The sequence below is a fragment of the Pristis pectinata genome, chromosome 40 (assembly GCF_009764475.1).
Source record: "Pristis pectinata isolate sPriPec2 chromosome 40, sPriPec2.1.pri, whole genome shotgun sequence".
NCBI classification, from domain to species: Eukaryota; Metazoa; Chordata; class Chondrichthyes; order Rhinopristiformes; family Pristidae; genus Pristis; species Pristis pectinata.
In genome coordinates this window covers 2,809,297-2,830,169 of record NC_067443.1, presented here as the reverse complement: position 1 = coordinate 2,830,169, position 20,873 = coordinate 2,809,297, and the positions used below count along the sequence as shown (strand labels likewise).

Genomic DNA, 20,873 nt, shown 5'->3' with positions numbered 1-20,873 from the left:
CGTTCCAGCCCGCAGCGAGCAGCGGCGCCAGCCCAGGACACCACGTCCCGTCCACGACCGGGGCGGGCTGGGGAACCCGACACCGGGCCGCCTCGCCCCATCTCCGTGCAGGACGGGGCTTTAAAAACCCCCGAGAGGGGGCCAGCTCCATCACATCGCCCTGGAGAGAGCTCCCGGAGCCCGGAGCCACCGCCGACTGGGATCCTTCCCTGCAGGAAATCCTTCCTTAAAGTTCCTCGCCTTAGACCCTCGACCCCTCCGGGAGCCGGGACAGGGACAGGGAGCCGGGACAGGGAGCCGGGACAGGGATGGAGAGGGTCGGGGCACTGGGGAGAAGTTTGCACCGAGCTCTGCAGCTCAAGAGTCGCCTCTTCAGGGAATGTTTGGCCGAGTTTCTTGGAGTCTGCATTCTGGTTGTAAGTTGCTCCCAACTTCTTTCCAGACCTGAGGCAGGATCGTGGAGCCATCCCAGCGGGCACACTGAGGGAGCGCCGCGCTGTGGGGAGGGGAGGAGGGAGCGCCGCGCCGCGGGAGGGGCGGTGAAGGAGGGAGCGCCGCGGGAGGGGCGGTGAGGAGGGAGCGCCGCGGGAGGGGCGGTGAAGGAGGGAGCGCCGCGCCGCGGGAGGGGTGGTGAGGAGGGAGCGCCGCGCCGCGGGAGGGGCGGTGAGGAGGGAGCGCCGCGCCGCGGGAGGGGCGGTGAGGAGGGAGCGCCGCGGGAGGGGCGGTGAGGAGGGAGCGCCGCGGGAGGGGCGGTGAGGAGGGAGCGCCGCGGGAGGGGCGGTGAGGAGGGAGCGCCGCGGGAGGGGTGGTGAGGAGGGAGCGCCGCGGGAGGGGCGGTGAGGAGGGAGCGCCGCGGGAGGGGTGGTGAGGAGGGAGCAGTCTGCTCCTTGTCAGATACAGGTGTACACAGGTGAGTATATGGACACACACAGACGTGTTCACTCACGTTACAGGCACACTGACTGACAAATACACAGCAATGTAGGATGCATGAAGTTAACTGGTAACTGGTTCATTATTGACACCCGCACCGAGATACAGTGAGGAGCTTTTGCCTGCGAGCCATCCAGACAGATCATTCCGTACATCAGTACATCGAGGGAGTACAAGAGGACAACAGAATGCAGAGTAAAGTGTCCCAGTTACAGAGAAAGTGCAGTGCAGGCAGACAATAAGGTGCAAGGGCCACGACGAGGTAGATTGTGAGGTCAAGAGTTTAGACTGTGACAGGTTGATTCAATAGTCTTATAACAGTGGGGTAGAAGCCGTCCTTGAGCCTGGTGGTACCTGCTTTCAGGCTTTTGTATCTTCTGCCCGGCAGACAGACAGACAGACAGACACACACACACACACACACACACACACACACACACACACACACACACGCACACACGTAAATCCCATGTAGCGGGGGGAAGTGCCACCCCAGAACATGTGACGAGGTCTCTCCCTCGAAATATAATCGGGCGATCAGAGGGGTTCAGATGGGAACTGATCACATGACCGATGCTGGGATCTTTCTGTGCCACCGTGGGCAGCCGCCACCCGCGGAGCGCTGCTGTGGCGAGGGGCAGCCAGGGAAGGCAGCACGGGCTGTACTTGGACCTACCGCCGAGCTCACACTCTCTCCCTTCCGCCCTCCCCGTTCCCCCAACGCCAGCTGTTCGGCTGCGGGGCCGTCGCGCAGATGGTCACCAGTCACACCAACGCCGGGAAGTTCCTGTCCGTCAACCTGGGATTCGGGCTGGGAGCCACCTTCGGGGTCTACATCGCCGGGGGAATCTCCGGTAAGTTGCCTGGACACAGGGGGACTGACCCTCCCGGGAGTGGGTTACAGGCTGGGGTCTAATCCAGGGGTTCTGGGGGGATTTATGTTTTGAATAACAGATCCCCAGAAGTGGGTCACAGGCTGGGATCTAATCCAGGGGTTCGGGGGGTTTATATATAGAATAACAGATCCCCGGGAGTGGGTTACAGGCTGGGATCTAATCCAGGGGTTTCGGGAGGTTTATATATAGAATAACAGATCCCCGGGAGTGGGTTACAGGCTGGAATCTAATCCAGGGTTCAGGGAGTTTATATATAGAATAACAGATCCCCGGGAGTGGGTTACAGGCTGGAATCTAATCCAGGGTTCAGGGAGTTTATATATAGAATAACAGATCCCCGGGAGTGGGTCACAGGCTGGGATCTAATCCAGGGGTTCGGGGGGTTTATATATAGAATAACAGGTCCCCAGAAGTGGGTTACAGGCTGGTATCTAATCCAGAGGTTAGGGGTTTTATATATAGAATAACAGGTCCTCAGGAGTGGGTTACAGGCTGGGATCTAATCCAGGGGTTTGTGGGGTTTATATTTAGATCCCCAAGAGTGGGTAACAAGCTGGGATCTTTAATACATTTTCAAGTATCGGAGTGTTTTGTTAACAACTGGTTAACTGTGATGATCCTTCTGTGTTTAAACACCACAGATAATTTATAGTTACATCACTGAACAACCTTTTGACGAATCTCACCCATTAGAAGGTGTTGGGACAGGGAGCCGGGTACGGTGGGAAAGGAGGGGTGGAAGGAGGGGAGGGGTGAAACAGGAAGGTTGAGGGAGGGGATTCTGTCAGCTCGAGGCCCAGGCAGCTGAGGGCACGTCCGCCAATGTCAGAGCGACGGGAATCGGGGGATGGATCGCGAGGTCTGAGCAAGGCACTGGGTCGGAAGAGGTTTCGGAGAGGGCGAAGTGGCTTGGATGATAGGGTCAAGGAAGCGGGTGTGGGGATGTTGGGGAACGGGGACTGGTGGTACAGGTCTGGTGGGGACTGGGAGAGGGAGGAACGGGCGTCCCCAGCCGGGGTGAGCTCGGAAGAGTCCAAAGGCGACGGAGGCAAAGACGAGTTGATGAGCCGAAGCAAAAGGGGGGCAATGGCTCCGGAGAGGGACGGATCCTGACCTCTCTGTCGAATGCAGCCCACCGTCTGCAAATCCGGGCAACTTCTGGGGATTGGGATGGAGCGGGAACTGGGAGTCTTAGAGACACGCAGCACGGAAACAGGCCCTTTGGCCCAACCGGTCCATGCCGACCAAGATTCCCATCTAAGCCAGTCCCATTTTCCCATGTCTGGCCCGTATCCCTCTAAACCTTTCCCATCCGTGGACCTGTCCGAGTGTCTTTTAAATGTTGTTAATGTACCTGCCTCACCCACTCCCTCTGGCAGCTCGTTCCACATACAGACCATCCTCTGGAAGAAGTTGCCCCTCAGGTTCCTATTAAATCTCTCCCCTCTCACCTCAAACCTGTGCCCTTGATTCCCCAACCCCGGGGAAAAGAGCCTTCACCCTATCGATGCCCCTCATGATTTTATACACCTCTATAAGATCACCCGTCATTCTCCTACACCCCGGTGAAAAGAGTCCCAACCTGCCCAACCTCTGTCCATAACTCAGTCCCTCGAGTCCCGGCAACGTCCTGGTAAATCTCCCTCTGCGCTCTTTCCAGCTTAGTGGCATCTCTCCTACAGCAGGGTCACCAAAACCGAGCAAGTGCAGCCTCACCGACGTTCCTGCGCTGTGCCCGTGTTTGTTGTGGAGACTGGGTGTAACCTCCCTGAAATCAGACGGCAGACATTCCTTGTGTAAGTTTGATGGTGTCTACCAATGGGCACCAGAGACAGATAAAGGAATATATGGAGGCTGGGGTCTTTTCCAGTGATCTCAGGGAATGGAAGGGGCTCTGGGAAAAACCCCCAGGGAACTCCAGAAGTGGGGTGCTACCTGAGCGCCCTTGGGTGTTGGTGGGAACGTTTAGGAATAAATGGACTGCGGCTAAAGTGAAATCAGAATCAGGTTTATTATCACTGACTTATATGACATGAAATGTGTTGTTTTGCGGCTGCAGTACAGAGCAAAGACATAAAATTACTATAAATTACAAAATAAGTAAATAGTGGAAAAATTAAGCAATAATGAGGTAGATTCACGGACCGTTCAGGAATCTGATGGCGGAGGGGAAGAAACTGTTCCTGAATCGTTGAGTGTGGGTCTTCAGGCTCCTGTACCCTCTCCCTGATGGTAGTAACGAGAAGAGGGCACGTCCCGGGTGGTGAGGGTCCTCAGTGACGGACGCCGCCTTCTTGAGGCGCCGCCTCTTGAAAATGTCCTCGATGGCGGGGAGGGTTGTGCCCGTGATGGAGCTGGCTGAGTCTGCAACCCTCTGCGGCCTCCTGCGATATTGCGCATTGGAGCCTCCGTACCAGGCGGTGATGCAACCAGTCAGAACGCCCTCCGCCGTACATCTGTAGAAATTTGCAAGAGTCTTTAGTGTCCTACCGAATCTCCTCAAACTCCTAATGAAGTAGACCCGCTGGCGTGCCTTCTTTGTGATTGCATCAATGTGTTGGGCCCAGGGTAGATCCTCCGAGATGTTGACGCCCAGGAGCTTGAAGCTGCTCCCCCTTTCCACCGCTGACCCCTCAGTGAGGACTGGTGTGTGTTCTCCCGACTTCCCCTTCCTGAAGTCGGCAATCAGTTCCTCGGTCTCGCTGACGTTGAGCGCGAGGTCGTTGTTGCGACACCCCTCACCCAGCCGATCCACCTCACTCCTGAGGTAGGGAGGGTTGAGTGTTACCATCCATCGAGCCCCCCCACCTAGCATTTGAAGTCCAAGTTTGGACAACTCGAGAAGGATTGGGTTTGGGTTCGATCTGTGCTTAATCCCACACACGATGTTTGCTCTTCATCAAGAGACAAACTTCGCGTGGGTTTAACAGCCGAACATTTTATTAACCAACACCAGACTGGCTGGCTTTCCCTCTCTTTATACAGCCACGTCCTGTTCCCCCATGTGACCCCTTGCATGTCTCCGGCACTGCAAAGCGGTGGCTGTACCCAACTGCGCCACTGTAGGAGAAGGGGGTGCTGGTGGCCTCACTTATGACCCTTATTGTGCTTAATATCCAGGAGCCCATCTGAATCCAGCCGTGTCCTTCAGCATGTGTTTGCTGGGAAGGTTCCAGTGGAGGAAGCTGCCGTTTTATATGTTCTTCCAGACCCTCGGGGGATTCGTTGGCGCTGCGGTCGTGTACGGTGTGCATCACGGTAAGGACAAACCACGACAGGTGTGGAGAAGGAGTGTGTGTGTGTGTGTGTGTGTGTGTGTGTGTTTATATCCATCTTGGAAGACTTCGGACTGACAAAGCACGAGTGCAGGCTCGATGGGGATTTTTTTTTTCTCCGGACGGTGGTTGGGATCGGGATGGTGCTGCTGATGTGTGGGTGCTCGGTGTGTGGGACAGGCCTTCCAGTCTTGACACTGCATCAAAGTCAAGTTCATTGGCGTCTGCACAAGTCCGTGTGTGCACGGGTGCAATGAAAAACTTACTTGCAGCAGCATCACAGGCACAGAGCATCAGATACACAACGTTCACAAGAAAAACATAAATTAAGCATAAATCCTACTCAATTTTTACAAGAAAGAACACAATTAGAACAAAAAAAGTCCACTGTGGTGCAAAGTGGTCCCAGTGTTGCTAAACTGTCGTGATTCGGGTTGTGCCGGTTGGTTCAAGAACCGAATGGTTGAAGGGAAGTCGCTGTTCCTGAACCTGGTGGTGTGGGGACTTCAGGCTTCTGTACCTCCTGCCCGACAGGAGCTGCGAGAAGATGGCACGGCCCGGATGGTGGGGGGATCTTTGGCGACGGACGTTGCCTTCTTGAGGCAGCGGCTCCTGTAGATACTCCCGATGGTGGGGAGGGATGTGCCCGTGATGTGTTGGGCTGAATCCATGACTCTCTGCAGCTTCTTACGTCCCTGCGCATTCGAATTGCCGTCCCAGACCGCGATGCAACCAGTCGGGACACTTTCAACAGTAGAAGTTTGTTAGAGTGTTCAGTAATGAGTCGAACCTCCTTAACCTCCTAAGAAAGTAAAGATGTTTGTGATTGCGTCTGTGCGCTGGGCCCAGGACAGGGTGTCCAAGATGTTAATGCCCAGGGATTTAAAGCTGCTGACCCCCTCCACCGCCGATTCCCCCCAATGTAGACTGGCGCCTGTTCACCCTCCTTCCCCGTCCTGAAGTCAACGATCGGCTCTTTAGTTTGGCTGACGTGGAGCGAGAGGCTGTTGTTGTGGCTCCGCTCGACCGGGTGTCCGATCTCGCTCGGGTGCGCCGACTCCTCCCCGCCTGCGATCCGTCCCACGAGAGCGTTGGTGGGGGGGCGGGGGTCGAGGGAGAGGGCGGGGAAATGGGGCTGAGGTAGGGGATCTCGGTGAATGGCCTTCTCCTGGGGCCCACGTTCTGTGGATGACACGGACATCCACGGATCTGCCTCTGATGCTCTCTCTCTCTGCCCCTACAGATGGCATCTACGCGGTGAACAATGGCACCCTCTCTGTCACCGGCCCAAGAGCCACCGCCTTCATTTTCGGCACCTACCCTGCGCCCTTCCTGACCCTCCTGAATGGCTTCATTGACCAGGTATCCCACCCCTCCCTCCACGTCCGCCGCGTTTCCCCCTCTCCGCCGCCCCGGCCGTTCCCGGGGGACCAACGGCAGGAGGGAGCGTCCCGCTGAGGACCACGCGCACAGTCCCGACCTGGAATGGGATGCGCCCGGGAAGGGCGTGGGAGGGCTCGGGATAAAGCTCAGGGAGTGACGGGAGACAAGGCGGAACCCCACCCACCCTCCGAGTTTGGGGAATTCAGCCCAGATGGAGAGTGAGCCGGTCCTGTTTGCTCGGAATGGGGGGGGTGGGTGGTGGTGGCAGGGACTCGGGGACGCTCTGAAGGGTCCGGCTTTCCGAATTCCTGCCCTGTTCCGGGCCAGGGAGGAGGACGAGGTTGCTGCATTCCGTGTGGGCAAAGAACCGGCGGGAGGTTCCCGTCACTCGCTCATCCAGGATGTCCCGGCCCACTGACGGCCAATGGGGTTAGAGTCACACGGCACAGAAACAGGCCCTTCGGCCCAACCGGTTCGTGCCGACCAAGATTCCCATCCAAGCAAGTCCCATTTGCCTGCATTTGGCCCGTATCCCTTTCCCATCCACGGACCCGTCCGAGTGTCAGTTAACGTCCCTGCCTCACCCACTCCCTCTGGCAGCTCGTTCCACATACGGATCACCCTCTTGGTGAAGAAATTGCCCCTTGGGTTCCTATTAAATCTCTCTCCCCTCTCACCTTAAACCTGTGCCCTCTAGTTCTTGATTCCCCAACCCTGGATTCACCCTATTGACGCCCCTCATGGTTTGATACACCTCTAAAAGGTCACCCCTACGCTCCAAGGAATTAAGTCCCAACCTGCCCGACCTCTCTCTCTCCATAACTCGGTCCCTCGAGTCCCAGCAACGTCCTCGTAAATCTCCCTCTGCGCTCTTTCCAGCTTAATGGCACCTTTCCTGCGGTAGGGTGACCAGAACTGAGCACAATACTCCCAAGTGCGGCCTCACCAATATCTGAGTTGGTGTCAACCAAGTTAAGACCGTAAGACGTAGGGGCAAAATTAGGCCATTCGGCCCATCGAGTCTGATCCACCATTCGATCATGGCTGATTTTGTTTTCTCCTGCCATCTCCCCGTAAACCGAAACCCCCTCAACAATCCAGAACCTATCAATCTCAGCCTTAAATACACCCGCCGCCCTCTGTGGCAACACATTCCACGCATTCACCACCCTCTGGCTGAAGAAATTCCTCCTCGTCTCAGTTCTACAGGGACGTCCCTTTATTCTGAGGCTGCGCCCTCGGGTCCCGGACTCTCCCGCTGATGAAAACATCCTCTCCCGCTCAAGCAGAGTCTGTCCAAAGCACAGATCCTCTCGCAGCACGGCGCTCCCTCCTCACCACCCCATCCCACAGCTCGGCGCACCCAAACGCACGTGACACTACCTCCGAGGGCCAAGTCAGGATGAGGGAACCGGACGGGGCTCACGTCAGGGGCGGTCAGGAGGGCGACGGCCTCCGAAGGCGTTGGTGGGTGCCCGTTCACACTTCCCTTGTCCCCCACGCAGCTGATCGGGACGGGGACGCTTCTGCTCTGTATCCTGGCCGTGGGGGACACCCAGAACAACGGAGCTCCCAAGGTGCTTCAGCCCATCTTCATCGGCCTATCCATCGTGGCCATCGGAATGTCCATGGGCTCCAACTCAGGATACGCCATCAACCCCGCCCGAGACCTTGGACCTCGCCTCCTGACCCTGGTGGCGGGTTGGGGGACAGAAGTCTTCACGTGAGTCCGCCCTACCTAACTCCTCCCTCCCCTGCACCCCTCCCCTGCGATCAAGGCCACTCGGTCCGTCCGCCGGGCTATCAGATGAGCTGGAACCTCGGAGCACGCCGGGGTCAGAGGTTCGAAACTGACGTTGGAGTGAAAACCCGTTTTTAATATGATTTCTAGTTTTGGTAACGGTAACTAGTAACTACCGGAGTGTGGTTAAGCACCCACAGGGGGGATCCCATGCAGTCACAGGGAGAATGTGCAAACCACACACACAGGCAGCGCCGGAGGTCGGGATCAAACCCGGGTCCCTGGAGCCACAAGGCAGCGGCTCTGCCCGCCGCACCACCGTGCCGACAACGGCCCTACCGAGCGGTGGAGCAGAGCCAGAGGGTCGAGTGGCCCACATTTCCCTACTCCTCGTGGCCCTAAGGTCCGCTCCTACATGACGTCATGGCTATAATCTTTCCTGAACTCCAGGGGCCCTGTAGTACCTGAAAAAAAGAAATTCCCGGGAATATGAAGCGGAGGTTGAAAAAGGGACCACCGCTTCCCATGGAAGAGTAGAATTGGGGGGTGGGTGACAGATAGAACACAGAACAGCACGGCACAGGAAGAGGCCCTTCAGCCCGCGATGTCAATGCTGTCCATGATGCCAATCTAAACTAAATCCCTTCTGCCTGCACAATGTTCATCTCCCTCCACTCCCTGCACATCCATGGGCCTATCTAACAGCCTCTTAAACCCCTCTATCGTATCTGCCTCCACCCCCACCCCTGGCAGCACCTTCCAGGCACCCGCCGCCCTCTGTGTAAACAAAAACTTGCCCCGCACGTCTCCTTTGGACTTTCCCCCTCTCACCTTCAGCGCATGCCCTCTGGTATTAGATATTTCTACCTGGGAAAAAGATACCAGCTGTCTGTCTACGCCTCTCATAATGTTATAAACTTCTATCAGGTCTTCCCTCAGCGTCCGCCTCTCCGGAGCAAACAACCCAAGTTTGTCCGACCTCTCCTTGTAGCACATGCCCTCTAGTCCAGGCGGCGTCCTGGTGAACCTCTTCTGCACCCTCTCCAAAGCCCCCACACCCTTCCTGTAACGGGGGGAGGGGGGGGGGGTGGTGGCGACCACAACTGCGCACAATGCCCCAAGTGCGGCCGTACCAAAGTTTTACACAGCTGACTCCTCTGCATTGGCGAGACCGAACGCAGACCAGGTGACCGCTCCGCCGGACACCCGCGCTCCATCCGTAACCGCGATCTGCGTCTCCCCGTTGCCGGTCACCTCAACTCCTCCTCCCGCACCGTCACTGATACGTCAGTCCTCAGCCTCCTCCACTGCCGGGAGAATTCCAAGCGCGAACCGGAGGAACAGTGCCTCGTTTTCCGTCTTGGGACCTTGCAGCCTAACGACATGGACATTGAATTCTCCCACTCTAAGTAACCCCCACAACAACCCCCCCAACATCGTGCTTCTCCCCTTTCCCAGCCTTTTCCCCTCTCTCTCCTTACCTTTGACGCATCCCCCCGGTGGATCTGCCCTCCCCTCCTCCCCACCCGGCACCTGGCCATCACCATCTCTTACCTGCATCTACCTATCGCCCACCCTGCGCCCACCCCGCCTCCCCTCTTTTGCCCGCCTATCCCTGCTCCGCTTTTCCCTCCGATATATCGGGCTTCTCCCTTTTCCCGATCCTCAGTCCTGAAGAAGGGTCCCTGACCCCAGACGTTGACCGCCTGCTTTTCTCCGCGGATGCTGCCCGGCCCGCTGAGTCCCTCCACAAACTTCTAGGTTCCAGCTTCTGCAGTCCTTTGTAGCTGCAGACGTGACTTCCCGACTCTCGCACTCAAGGCCCCGACCGACGAAGGCCAACGGGCCGTACGCCTTCTGTGCCGCCCCTGTCTGATCGCATGGGAACTTTCCAGGAAGCTGTGGTCTCGGGAGCCCAAGATCCCTCTGGACGTCAAAGGAGATCGGATCAGGGCATCCGGGCGCTGGGCGCACGAGGGGTTCGCTCGGGAAGGCTGGCAGGGCAGACGGGGAGAGTGGGCGGTAACGCGTCCGCCATCTTTGTCCGCAGGGCCGGGGGAGGCTGGTGGTGGGTGCCGATCGTGGCGCCGATGGTGGGGGCCATCCTGGGCTCCGCGGTCTACGAGCTGCTGATCGAGTTCCACCACTTGGAGGACCAGAGGAGGGCCGAGGAGCTGGGTCTGAAGGAGGCACGGAGGCAGAGGTCGGAGGGCGAGGAGGCGAGGCAGCCGCAGACGGTCGTCTACAAGAAGGAGGAGGAGGAGGGGGGGCACTACATGTGAGGGCGGCCCCGGCCCCTCCCTGCCGCCGCTCGGACACCTGGCCCGTCTCCCACCAGCAACCCCCCCCCCCAACCCACCCCGCACCCACCCCCACCGGCGGGCCACAGGCTCCGCCTCTCCTGCCCTCAGCTGGCCGGAGTCGGCCCATGTTCCATAGCACCCCCCCCCCCCCCCGATGTCTTCGTGTCCCCCTCCCCGTCCCTGTGACCCCCTCCGGCCCCTACACCCCTCCCCGTCTCCGTGACCCTCCTCCGGCCCCTACACCCCTCCCCGTCTCCGTGACCCTCCTCCGGCCCCTACACCCCTCCCCGTCTCCGTGACCCTCCTCCGGCCCCTACACCCCTCCCCGTCTCCGTGACCCTCCTCCGGCCCCTACACCCCTCCCCGTCTCCGTGACCCTCCTCCGGCCCCTACACCCCTCCCCGTCTCCGTGACCCTCCTCTGGCCCCTACACCCCTCCCCGTCTCTGTGACCCCCTCCGGCAATGAGATGGGCTCTGACCTCACGATCTACCTTGTTGTGACCTTGCACCTTATTGCACTGCACTTTCTCTGTAGCTGTGACACTTTACTCTGTACTGTTATTGTTTTTACCTGTACTACATCAATGCACTCTGTACTAACTCAATGTAAATGCACTGTGTAATGAATTGACCTGTACGATCGGTATGTAAGACAAGTTTTTCACTGTACCTCGGTACAAGTGACAATAATAAACCAATATCCTACAGTCCTCCCCGTCTCTGACCCCCTCTGTTCCTCTGTAACCCCCCCTCCAAAACCTCCTCCTCCTCCATTTCCAACCTCTCTGTCCTCCCCCGAATCCCACACACCACCTTTGACGTCCGTTCCTTCAGCTGCCCGAGCCCCGATTTCGCGCCCCCCCCAATACCTCCTCCAAACCTCTCTGCCTCTCCCTCCTCCAACCTTCCATCTTCACCTGAGATTCCCAACATCTCCCAAAGTGTTCCAGGGTCAGAGATGGTCCCAATACCTTCCCGTGGAAATCCCAGGGGCATTTTACTCCCTTAAAGGAAGCTGTGTAAATGCGGGGGATTGTTGTTGTACATATTTGTGATGTAGTTTGTCATGCTTTTAAAAAATAAGTCGCTGTCCTAGTATCTCTCTACCTTTCCCACACCCGTGACCTGCGTCAGTGCTTGCAGTGGGTTGTAGCAATACCGCCAGTCAGTGTGGCATTCAGGGCTGGACAAGGGGCTGTGTTCGAAGAGACAGTTTGTGACGTACAATTTGCAACGTGTTCCGCTCGACAACATACAGCCCAGGTTACTCCGACAGTGCCTCCCAACCCACCACCTCTCCCATCGAGGGCAAAGGACACCGCATTCGTGCGTCAAAAGCTGAACTACTTTGTTGAAACAGTATGCAGCTGAAGGAGTATGTGGAGAGATGTGAATTTGTATTTTATTAGCTATTGTATACATTTTCAACCTAATATGTGTAATTCTCTTGGAACTGCTTGCAAACCCAGAGTTTTCTTCAAGTAAAGCAAACCCCATTATAGCCACTGTGACTTGTTTGACCACCTGGAGTGTAATTCCCACAACGTCGAACAGTACAGCACAGGAACAGGCCCTTCAAGCCCACCGTGTTGAGCCGAACTAATTAAACACCCAACTAAATTAATCCCTCCTGCCGACACAATGCCCATCTCCCTCCACCCCCTGCGCATCCATCTACGAGCCTCTGAAACCCCTCTATCGTATCTGCCTCCCACCACCGCCCCTGGCAGCACATTCCAGGCACCCACCGCTCTCTGTGTAAAAAAAAAACCTGCCCCGCACATCTCCTTCAAACTTTCCCCCCTCTCACCTTAAATGCACGCCCTTTTCGACCCTGGGGGGAAAAGATACCGGCTGTCTACTCTACCTACGCCCCTCACGATCTTCTGTCGGGTCTCCTCGCAGCCTCCGCCGCTCCAGAGAAAACAGCCCATCCTCTCCTCATAGCTCATGCTCTCTCTCTCAAAACAGAGCTCAGGTTTCTTTTGATTCCTCCTGAGCGACCGAATCAACGATGAAAGACTCAACTGCACAAATAGATTAAGCAACTTTATTCTGCCGTTAACTAGAACAAAGAAGTGCTCTTAGCTGCAGATCGAATTCACCTTTTGTAACGACAGCGGCAAACCTGGTCTAACTCAACTAAAAGAAGAAGAGAAAGAAATCAGACTTTTTTTGATTCTCCGCTAATAATTCAAGCTCAAGGTTTCATATAATTCATAGTGATCAGAAGTCCACAATTAGCAGCACTCCTTCTGCCTTCTGAACACCTCAGGTGGGGAGCCCCGACACTTCGACAAGGCACGAGGGGGTATCAGTGGCCCCATATCCTAGGAAGGATGTGCTGATGTTGGAGAGGGTTCAGAGGAGGTTTACGAGGATGATTCCCGGAATGAAAGGGCTGACATACGATGAGCGTTTATCGGCTCTTGGACTGTACTCACTGGAGTACAGAAGAATGAGAGGGGACCTCATAGAATGTTGAAAGGACCGGACAGAGTAGATGTGGCCAAGCTGTTCCCCTTGGTGGGTGAGTCCAGGACCAGAGGGCACAGTCTTAGAATTAGAGGGTACAGGTTTAAAACAGAGATGAGGAGAAATTTCTTTAGCCAGGGGGTCATGGGTTTGTGGAATTCGTTGCCACGTACAGCAGTGGAGGCCCAATCGTTGGGGGTGTTTAAGGAGATTGATAGGTATTTAATTAGTCAGGGTATCAAGGGAAAAGGCCGGGAATTGGGGCTTGATGGGAGAATAGTTTAGCTCATGGTGAGGTAGCGGAGCAGACTCGATGGGCCGAGTGAGAGGCCGCAGCCTCTTATTTGAGTATCTGAAGGGGCTGCTCCTCAAATACAGTCCCCGCGCTCCTGATCTTTGGTCATCCGGTGCAGAGTGGGCGGGGTGGGTGGGTGGGGAGTGGTTGGCGGCAGGTCGCTCGGCGGTTGGGGTTGCGGGGGAATCTCCTGTTCGGTTCCGCTCCTGGTCCTGGCCAAGGTGACCCTTCGCGGGCGCAGGGCAGCAGGCGATCGAGGGTTCCGCCCGAGCCGATTGCCTGCCCCCTCTTCCGGGGAGGGGCGGGGCGCCCGTGTGTGCCACTGGGGAGGGAGCACGCGGTATCCACTGGGTATAGTGGAGGCTCTCCGGGACCGGTGGGCACCTCGGGAGGCTCGGGTGTGTCCCAGATAGCAATGACCGCATCATTACTTGAAGCTGTAAACAGCGTGCGTTGTTAAGCATTGCAATATCGTGTTAACGTGATTCTCGTAATCGCCTTCGGGAAAGGAAGAGAAAGGTTTCAGGCAGACCAACGAGTGCCTTTCATTGAGCTGATAACCTCTATGAGTCGCCCCTTTATCGATTATTCTCAACACTGGTGCCCCACAAGGCTGCGTCCCGATACACTCACGACTGTGTGGCCGGACTCTGCTCTAACTCCATCTACAAGTTTGCAGATGACACCACCGTTGTAGGTCGTATCTCAAACAGCGATGAGTCAGAGTACAGGAAGGAGATAGAGAGCTTAGTGGCATGGTGTCATGACAATAACCTTGCCCTCAATGTCAACAAAACAAAAGAGCTGGTCATTGACTTCAGGAAAGGGGGCGGTGTACATGGTCCTGTCTACATCAACGGTGCTGAGGTCGAGAGGGTTGAGAGCTTCAAGTTTCTGGGAGTGAACATCACCAACAGCCTGTCCTGGTCAAATCACATACTGTAGATGCCACGGCCAAGAAAGCTCACCAGCGCCTCTACTTCCTTAGGAGGCTGAAGAAATTCGGTTTGTCCTCTTTGACTCTCACCAACTTTTATCGATGCACCATAGAAAGCATCCTATCTGGATGCATGTCGGCTTGGGACGGCAACTGCTCTGCCCGGACCGCAAGAAACTGCGGAGAGTTGTGGACACAGCCCAGCGCGTCACGGAAACCAGCCTCTCCTCTGTGGACTCTCGCTGTCTTGGTGAAGCAGCCAGCATAATCAAAGACCCCACCCACCGAGGACATTCTCTCTTCTCTGCTCTTCCATCAGGTAGAAGATACAGGAGCCTGAGGGCACGTACCACCAGGCTCAAGGACAGCTTCTACCCCACCGTGATAAGACTATTGAACGGTTCCCTTATACGATGAGATGGACTCTGACCTCACGATCTACCTTGTTGTGACCTTGCACCTTATTGCACTGCACTTTCTCTGTAGCTGTGACACTTTACTCTGTACTGTTATTGCTACATCAATGCACTCTGTACTAACCCAATGTAACTGCACTGTGTAATGAATTGACCTGTACGATCGGTATGCAAGACAAGTTTTTCACTGTACCTCAGTACAAGTAACAATAATAAACCGATACCAATACCCTGGGAGCCTGGAGATCAGGGAGTTCTCTGTCCCACAGGGAGGAACCTCGACAAGGAACCACGCAGCGTTCTCCAGCCCTTGGTGCCGTCGGCAAAGGGGAGCCGTCCTGAGGTCCCCTGTGCATTGTGAGTGTGACACACGACAGCGCAGGAGACGTCTGCTGGGGAGAGACCCCCCTCACTACCCACCAGGTCAGCGTCTGGTCTGGGTTTCACCAGGAACCCCTCCACTTCCAGACTTGCCTGAACCAAAGATCTGGGACCCCTGAATGAATGGAGGGAATTGGGGGGGAGTGACTGCCCTCGATGCCGAGGCAGCGTTTGACCGGGTGTGATGTCAAGGAGCCCTGGAAAATCCTGAGGGTCTAACGGGCCTCAGAGGCGGGGGAGACACTCCAGTGGTTGGAGACGGACCACGCAGGGGAAGGAGGTGATGGGTGTTGGGGGGGTGGGGGGGGGAGGTCAGTCATCCCCGTCCCAGGACATCACTGCAGGAGTCCCTCAGGGCAGTATCCTGGGCCCAACCATCTTCAGCTGCTCCGTCAGTGACCGCTCCCGCCCCCCAGCGTCAGATCTGAAGGGGGGGGGTGTCCGCTGAGGACGGCACAAGGTTCAGCCCCTCGGTAAGTGGAGCAGCCCCGCGCCTGCCTGTGGCAAGTCCCAGACAACGCTCAGGTGCGGGCTGGTGGGGGGGCGAGGAACGTTCACGCCTCGCAGGTGTCAGGCAGCGACCGTCTCCGCCGGGAGAGAGTCGAACCACCTCCCCATCGCCCTGTCCCCCACCGGCAACATCCTGGGGCACTGGGTGGTGGTGGTGGTGGGTCACCACTGACCAGAAACTCAACCGGAGCAGCCACAGAAATCCCGTGGCTACAGGAGCAGGTCAGAGGCCGGGGATCCCGCAGGGAGTGACTCACCTCCTGACACCCAAGGTCTTTCCCCCATCTACAGGGCAGGAGTGTGACGGGACGCTCCCCACTTCCCTGGGTGAGTGCGGCTTCAACAGGTCTTGGGAAGCTCGACACCACCCAGGACAAAGCAGCCCACTCGATCAGCACCACCCCCCCCTCCGAAACACTCCATCCCTCCGCCACAGCGGCCGCCCAGTCTCAGAACGTGCCGCGGCCCCTCGCCCGGGGCTACTCCGACAGCACCTCCCAGACCTGCCACCTCTCCCCGCCGAGGGGGGACACCACCACCCGCAGCTCCCCCCCAAACCCCCGCCATCCCGACCAGGAAACGCATCGGCCGTTCCTTCACCGTCGCCGGGTCCGAATCCCCGGAACTCCCTCCCCCCGACGGCACCGCGGGAGCGCCTCCCCCCACACGGACTGCGGCGGGTCGAGACGGCGGCTCAGTCCCCGGCCCGTCTTCTCGAGGGGGTCGGTGAGGGATTGGCAGTAAATGCTGGTCCCCCTCCAGATCACAGAAGTGATGCCAAGGGTCCATTGGTCGTTGTACTGTTGGAGGGAAGACTTCTCATGGATTGGGATCTGTGCCAGCTCTATATCTGGATCATTTGGTGTTGTATTTTGTTGACATTGAACTTACAGCCACGTTGGATTTATTGTGGTAGTTCCTAGTTATTTGGGTTGGGTTTAGAAGCCCTTTGCTCCATGACTAACTGGGATCAGTTCGTCAGCTCGATCATTAACCCTTAATAGCACTCTTAGCCGCCCTGCTGAAGATAAACAGTCAGGCCTGGGAGAGTTCTAATGCATCAGGCACAGCAAGACTTTGTGCCCTGTAATGTGGTCGTTGACTGATCCAAACCATGGCCTCACCAAACACATTGATGCGATCACGAAGAAGGCTCCACTTTGTTAGGAGTTTGAGGAGATTTGGTGCGTCACCAAAGTCTCTTACAAGTTTCTACAGGTGTACGGCGGAGGCCGTTCTGACCGGTTGCATCACCGCCTGGTGCGGAGGCTCCGACGCGCAGGGTCGCAAGGGGCCGCAGAGGGTTGCAGACTCAGCCAGCTCCATCACGGGCACAACCCTCCCCGCCGTCGAGGACGTCTTCAAGAGGCGGCGCCTCAAGTAGGTGGCGTCCGTCACTGAGGATCCGGGACGTGCCCTCTTCTCATTACTACCATCAGGGAGGAGGGACAGGAGCCTGAAGACCCACACTCAACGATTCAGGAACAGCTTCTTCCCCTCCGCCATCAGATTCCTGAACGGTCCGTGAACCCGTTATACTTCGTTATCCCTTTTCTTTTGCACTATTTATTTTTGTAACTTATAGTAATTTTACGTCTTTGCGGCCGCAAAATGACAACTTTCACATCATCTAAGTCAGTGATACTGAATCTGATTCTAATTCTGGTGTAGAGATGGTCGACAGCTTCAAGTTCCAAGGCTCTCCCAGCCGACTGTCACTCCTGTGGGCTGGAGGAGACCGTGTACCACATATACGTGGAGTGTGCGAGGTTGCAGCCCCTTTTTTTTGCATATCTGCTGGGGCTGCTCCTCGCCTTCTGGCTGCACTTTAGCCCCAACCTGTTCATCTGCGGTCGTCCAGTAAGGAGGGGAGGGAAAGGAGGGCTGGGGATATCCTGGTGAACTTGCTCCTGGGGCTAGCTTAGGTGACTATCCATGGGTCCTGGAAGCGGGTAGCGGAAGGTGCTGCCCGGGCAGACTGCCTCGAGATGTTCCGGGGTTATGTCCGTGCCCAGGTAGCTGTGAAGAGGGAATATGCGGTGTCCACGGGTACCATGGAGGCGTTCTGGGACTGTTGGGCACGGCAGGGGATAAACGCCATCCTTGGCAGGGATAGGGATATCTTAATTTAATTTAGTTTGTGTTAGTGACTGTGTTTAGTCACTGTTATTGTCTCTGTGTTTGTTGTAGTTTTGTAATATTATAGATTGGATTTTGTAAGAAAGGAATTGAAAAAAAAAGTTCCAGGGCATCCGTATCACTGGGAACCTCCCCCGGTCCCTCCATGCTGATGCAAGGATCGGCGTTTGTACTTTCTTAGGCGTCTGAGAAGATCGGGCTCGTCCACGAGGATTCTCTCGATCTCCTACAGACCCGCTACAGAAAGTATCCTGACGGGTTTGCACCCCAGGCAACTGCTCCGCTCTGGAGCGTCGGGACCCGCGGAGAGCGGTAAACACTGCCCGGCCCGTCACTGGCCCGTCACCTCCCTCCATCCGGTCCGTCTGCACCGTGCGTTGCGTCAGGAAGGCCGACGGTGTCGTTGAGGATTCTGCCCTGGCCGTTCCCTTCCCTCTCCTGGGAGAAGATACAGGGGTTTGAGAGCCCCGGGACGTCCAGACTCGAGAACAGCTTCTTCCCCGCCGCTGTCAGACTCCTGAACCAGTCGCCTCTCTCACACCCTCTTCCCGGTGGTCCTGCCACGATCTCGAGCCCTTAATTCTTCTGTTATTGTCACTTTAGCATTTCTTTCTGCACTACCTCAGTGTGCACTGCGGTCTCTGCACCATTCTGTTGCTTGGCGCTCCCTGTACCTGTTGTTATTACCCCGTAGACTGTTTACTCTGTGACCCTCACGTGTGAACGAGGAATTTTATTGCGGCCCCTGGTGTGCCTGACGATAAACTAATCCGAATCTGATTTCCCTCCACTCCCTCCGCGCTCAATGACTGCGCTGCCACGCCTCTCTGGGGTTGGGAATTCTGAGGATTCACGGGGAAAATTCCTCCGTCAGGAGGTGGGCCTCTTTATTCTGAGACCCACCCCACCCTCCCTCACGTAGATACGCCCTGCTGGGGCAAAGCGTCCTCTCAGCGTCCGACTTCTCTGACCCACTCAGGGGTTTAATGGTTGCAATAGCATCTCCTCTTGTTCTGTCCTCCAGTGAGCCCAACTTAGAACTTCGAACAGTACAGCACAGAACAGGCCCTTTGGCCCACAATGTTGTGCTGAACTAATTAAACGCCTAACTAAACTAATCCCTTCTGCCTGCACACCGTCCATCTCCCTCCACTCCCCGCACATCCATGTGCATCTCAAAATCTAAGACACTTTACTCTGTACTGTCATTGTTTTTACCTGTACTACATCAATGCACTCTGTACTAACTCAATGTAACTGCACTGTGTAATGAATTGACCTGTACGATCGGTATGCAGGACAAGTTTTTCACTGTACCTCGGTACAAGTGACAATAATAAGCCAATACCAATACCAAGAACTCTTAAACTAGACTCTAAGAACCTCTTAAACCCCTCTATCGTATCTGCCTCCACCCCCACCCCTGGCAGCACATTCCAGGCACCCACCGCTCTCTGTGTAAAAAAACTTGCCCCGCACATCTCCTCTGAACTTTCCCCCTCTCCCGTGTCCTCCAGTGTTAGACATTTCAACCCTGGGGAAAAGATACCCACTATCTACGCCTCTCATAATTTTAGAAACCTTCATCAGGCCTCTGCCGCTCCAGAGAAAACAACCCAAGTTTGTCCGACCTCTCCTTATGGCTCACGCCCTCTAATCCAGGCGGCGTCCTTGCTCGATCCTTCCCCGTACGACAGCCCCTCCCGCCTCGTGAGTGAACACTGTCTGCGCCCCCTCCGGTGCAGGCATACCCTCCCGAAATTTAGCAGGCCTGATCTTTCTGCGATGCCCTGTATGTGGTCTGACCAGTACCCTGTAAAGTTGCATCAGTACTTTCCGACTTTTACACCTCTTGAAATAAAGACCAATTTCCCACGCCTTCCTAAAACTTGTTAACCCTTTGTGTGCCCAGCACCAGGATGCCCAGATCTGAACTGCTTTGATGTACAGAGGGATCTTGGAGCCCAAGTCCATGGCTCTCTGAAAATGGGAGTTGACAGTGCGGTGAAGAAGGCGTACGGCACGCTCGTCTTCATCGGTCGGGGCATTGAGTACGAGAGTCAGGAAGTCACGTTGCAGTTGTGTAAAACTTCAGTAAGGCCGCACTGTGTGCAGTTCTGGTCGTCTCCCCCCATTACAGGAAGGATGTGGAGGCTTTGGAGAGGGTGCAGAAGAGCTTCACCAGGACGCCGCCTGGATTAGAGGGTACGAGCTATAAGGAGAGGTCGGACAAACTTGGGTTGTTTTCTCTGGAGTGGCAGAGGCTGAGGGGAGACACGATAGAAGTTCGTAAAACTATGAGAGGCACGGATAGGGTAGACAGTTCGAACCTTTATCCCAGGGAAAAAATGTCAAGTACTAGAGGGCATACGTTTCGGGTGAGAGGGGGATAGTTGAAAGGAGATGTGTGTGGGGGAGGTTTTTTCACACAGGACCACGTGTGCCCTCAATCCTAAACATTTTGACCAATCTCCTGGAGGTTTTTGGACACAAGGAGGGTCTCGGAGGCAGGTACTGGGTCAGTCGAGGGTTTATTGAAAGACGGGACAAGTCTCAGGATGATCCGGTCTCCATCTCCCTGCAGGACGGCCCAGTAACACCAAGGCCGCACTGCATTTGTTTAGCGCTTCTCACGTCGCCGCCCCCCCCCCCCCCCCCCCTGGGGTGTTCCAGAGAGGGGCAGTGCGCCTCGCGACGTGGGGGTGGGGTGGGTGGTGTGGGGGAAACGAAGCGGCCGGTCTCTGCACAGCAAGATCCCCCCCCCAAATCGTTGGCAGGCGGCCTCCGTTGCCAGTGGGACGTCCCGCTCCCGGGTCCCACCGCCCCCTTCGGGGTGCAGACCCGACAGGCCGGAAGCGACAGGAGGAAGCCCCCCGCGCCCTCGACCCTTTCCCTTGCCTCCTCCCCTCCCTCTCGTCGCGTGATCCCATTGGATATCCACCGTCGGGAGTGACCAGGAGTTTCCTTGGGACGTGAACGAGTCATTGAGTCATCCAGCGCGGAGGCAGGCCCTTCGGCCCAACTCGTCCATGCTGACGCATCCCCCTGAACCTTTCCCATCTGTGGACCTGTCCGAGTGTCTTTTAAACATTGTTAATGTACCTGCCTCACCCACTCCCTCTGGCAGCTCGTTCCACATACGGACCACCCTCTGGGTGAAGAAGTTGCCCCTCAGTTCCCCTTTAAAT

At 56.4% G+C, this 20,873-nt stretch overlaps 1 protein-coding gene across 1 annotated transcript; it reads left to right on the top strand.

The window, feature by feature from the left end:
• The first annotated feature begins 308 nt into the window (after positions 1–308).
• Positions 309–10,510, top strand: LOC127587396 (aquaporin-9-like). The gene is made up of 6 exons (XM_052045695.1): positions 309–416; positions 1,661–1,787; positions 4,950–5,087; positions 6,348–6,466; positions 7,993–8,210; positions 10,279–10,510. Exons 1-6 carry the CDS (start codon positions 309–311, stop codon positions 10,508–10,510), a joined length of 942 nt encoding a protein of 313 aa, XP_051901655.1.
• The last annotated feature ends 10,363 nt before the right edge of the window (positions 10,511–20,873 follow it).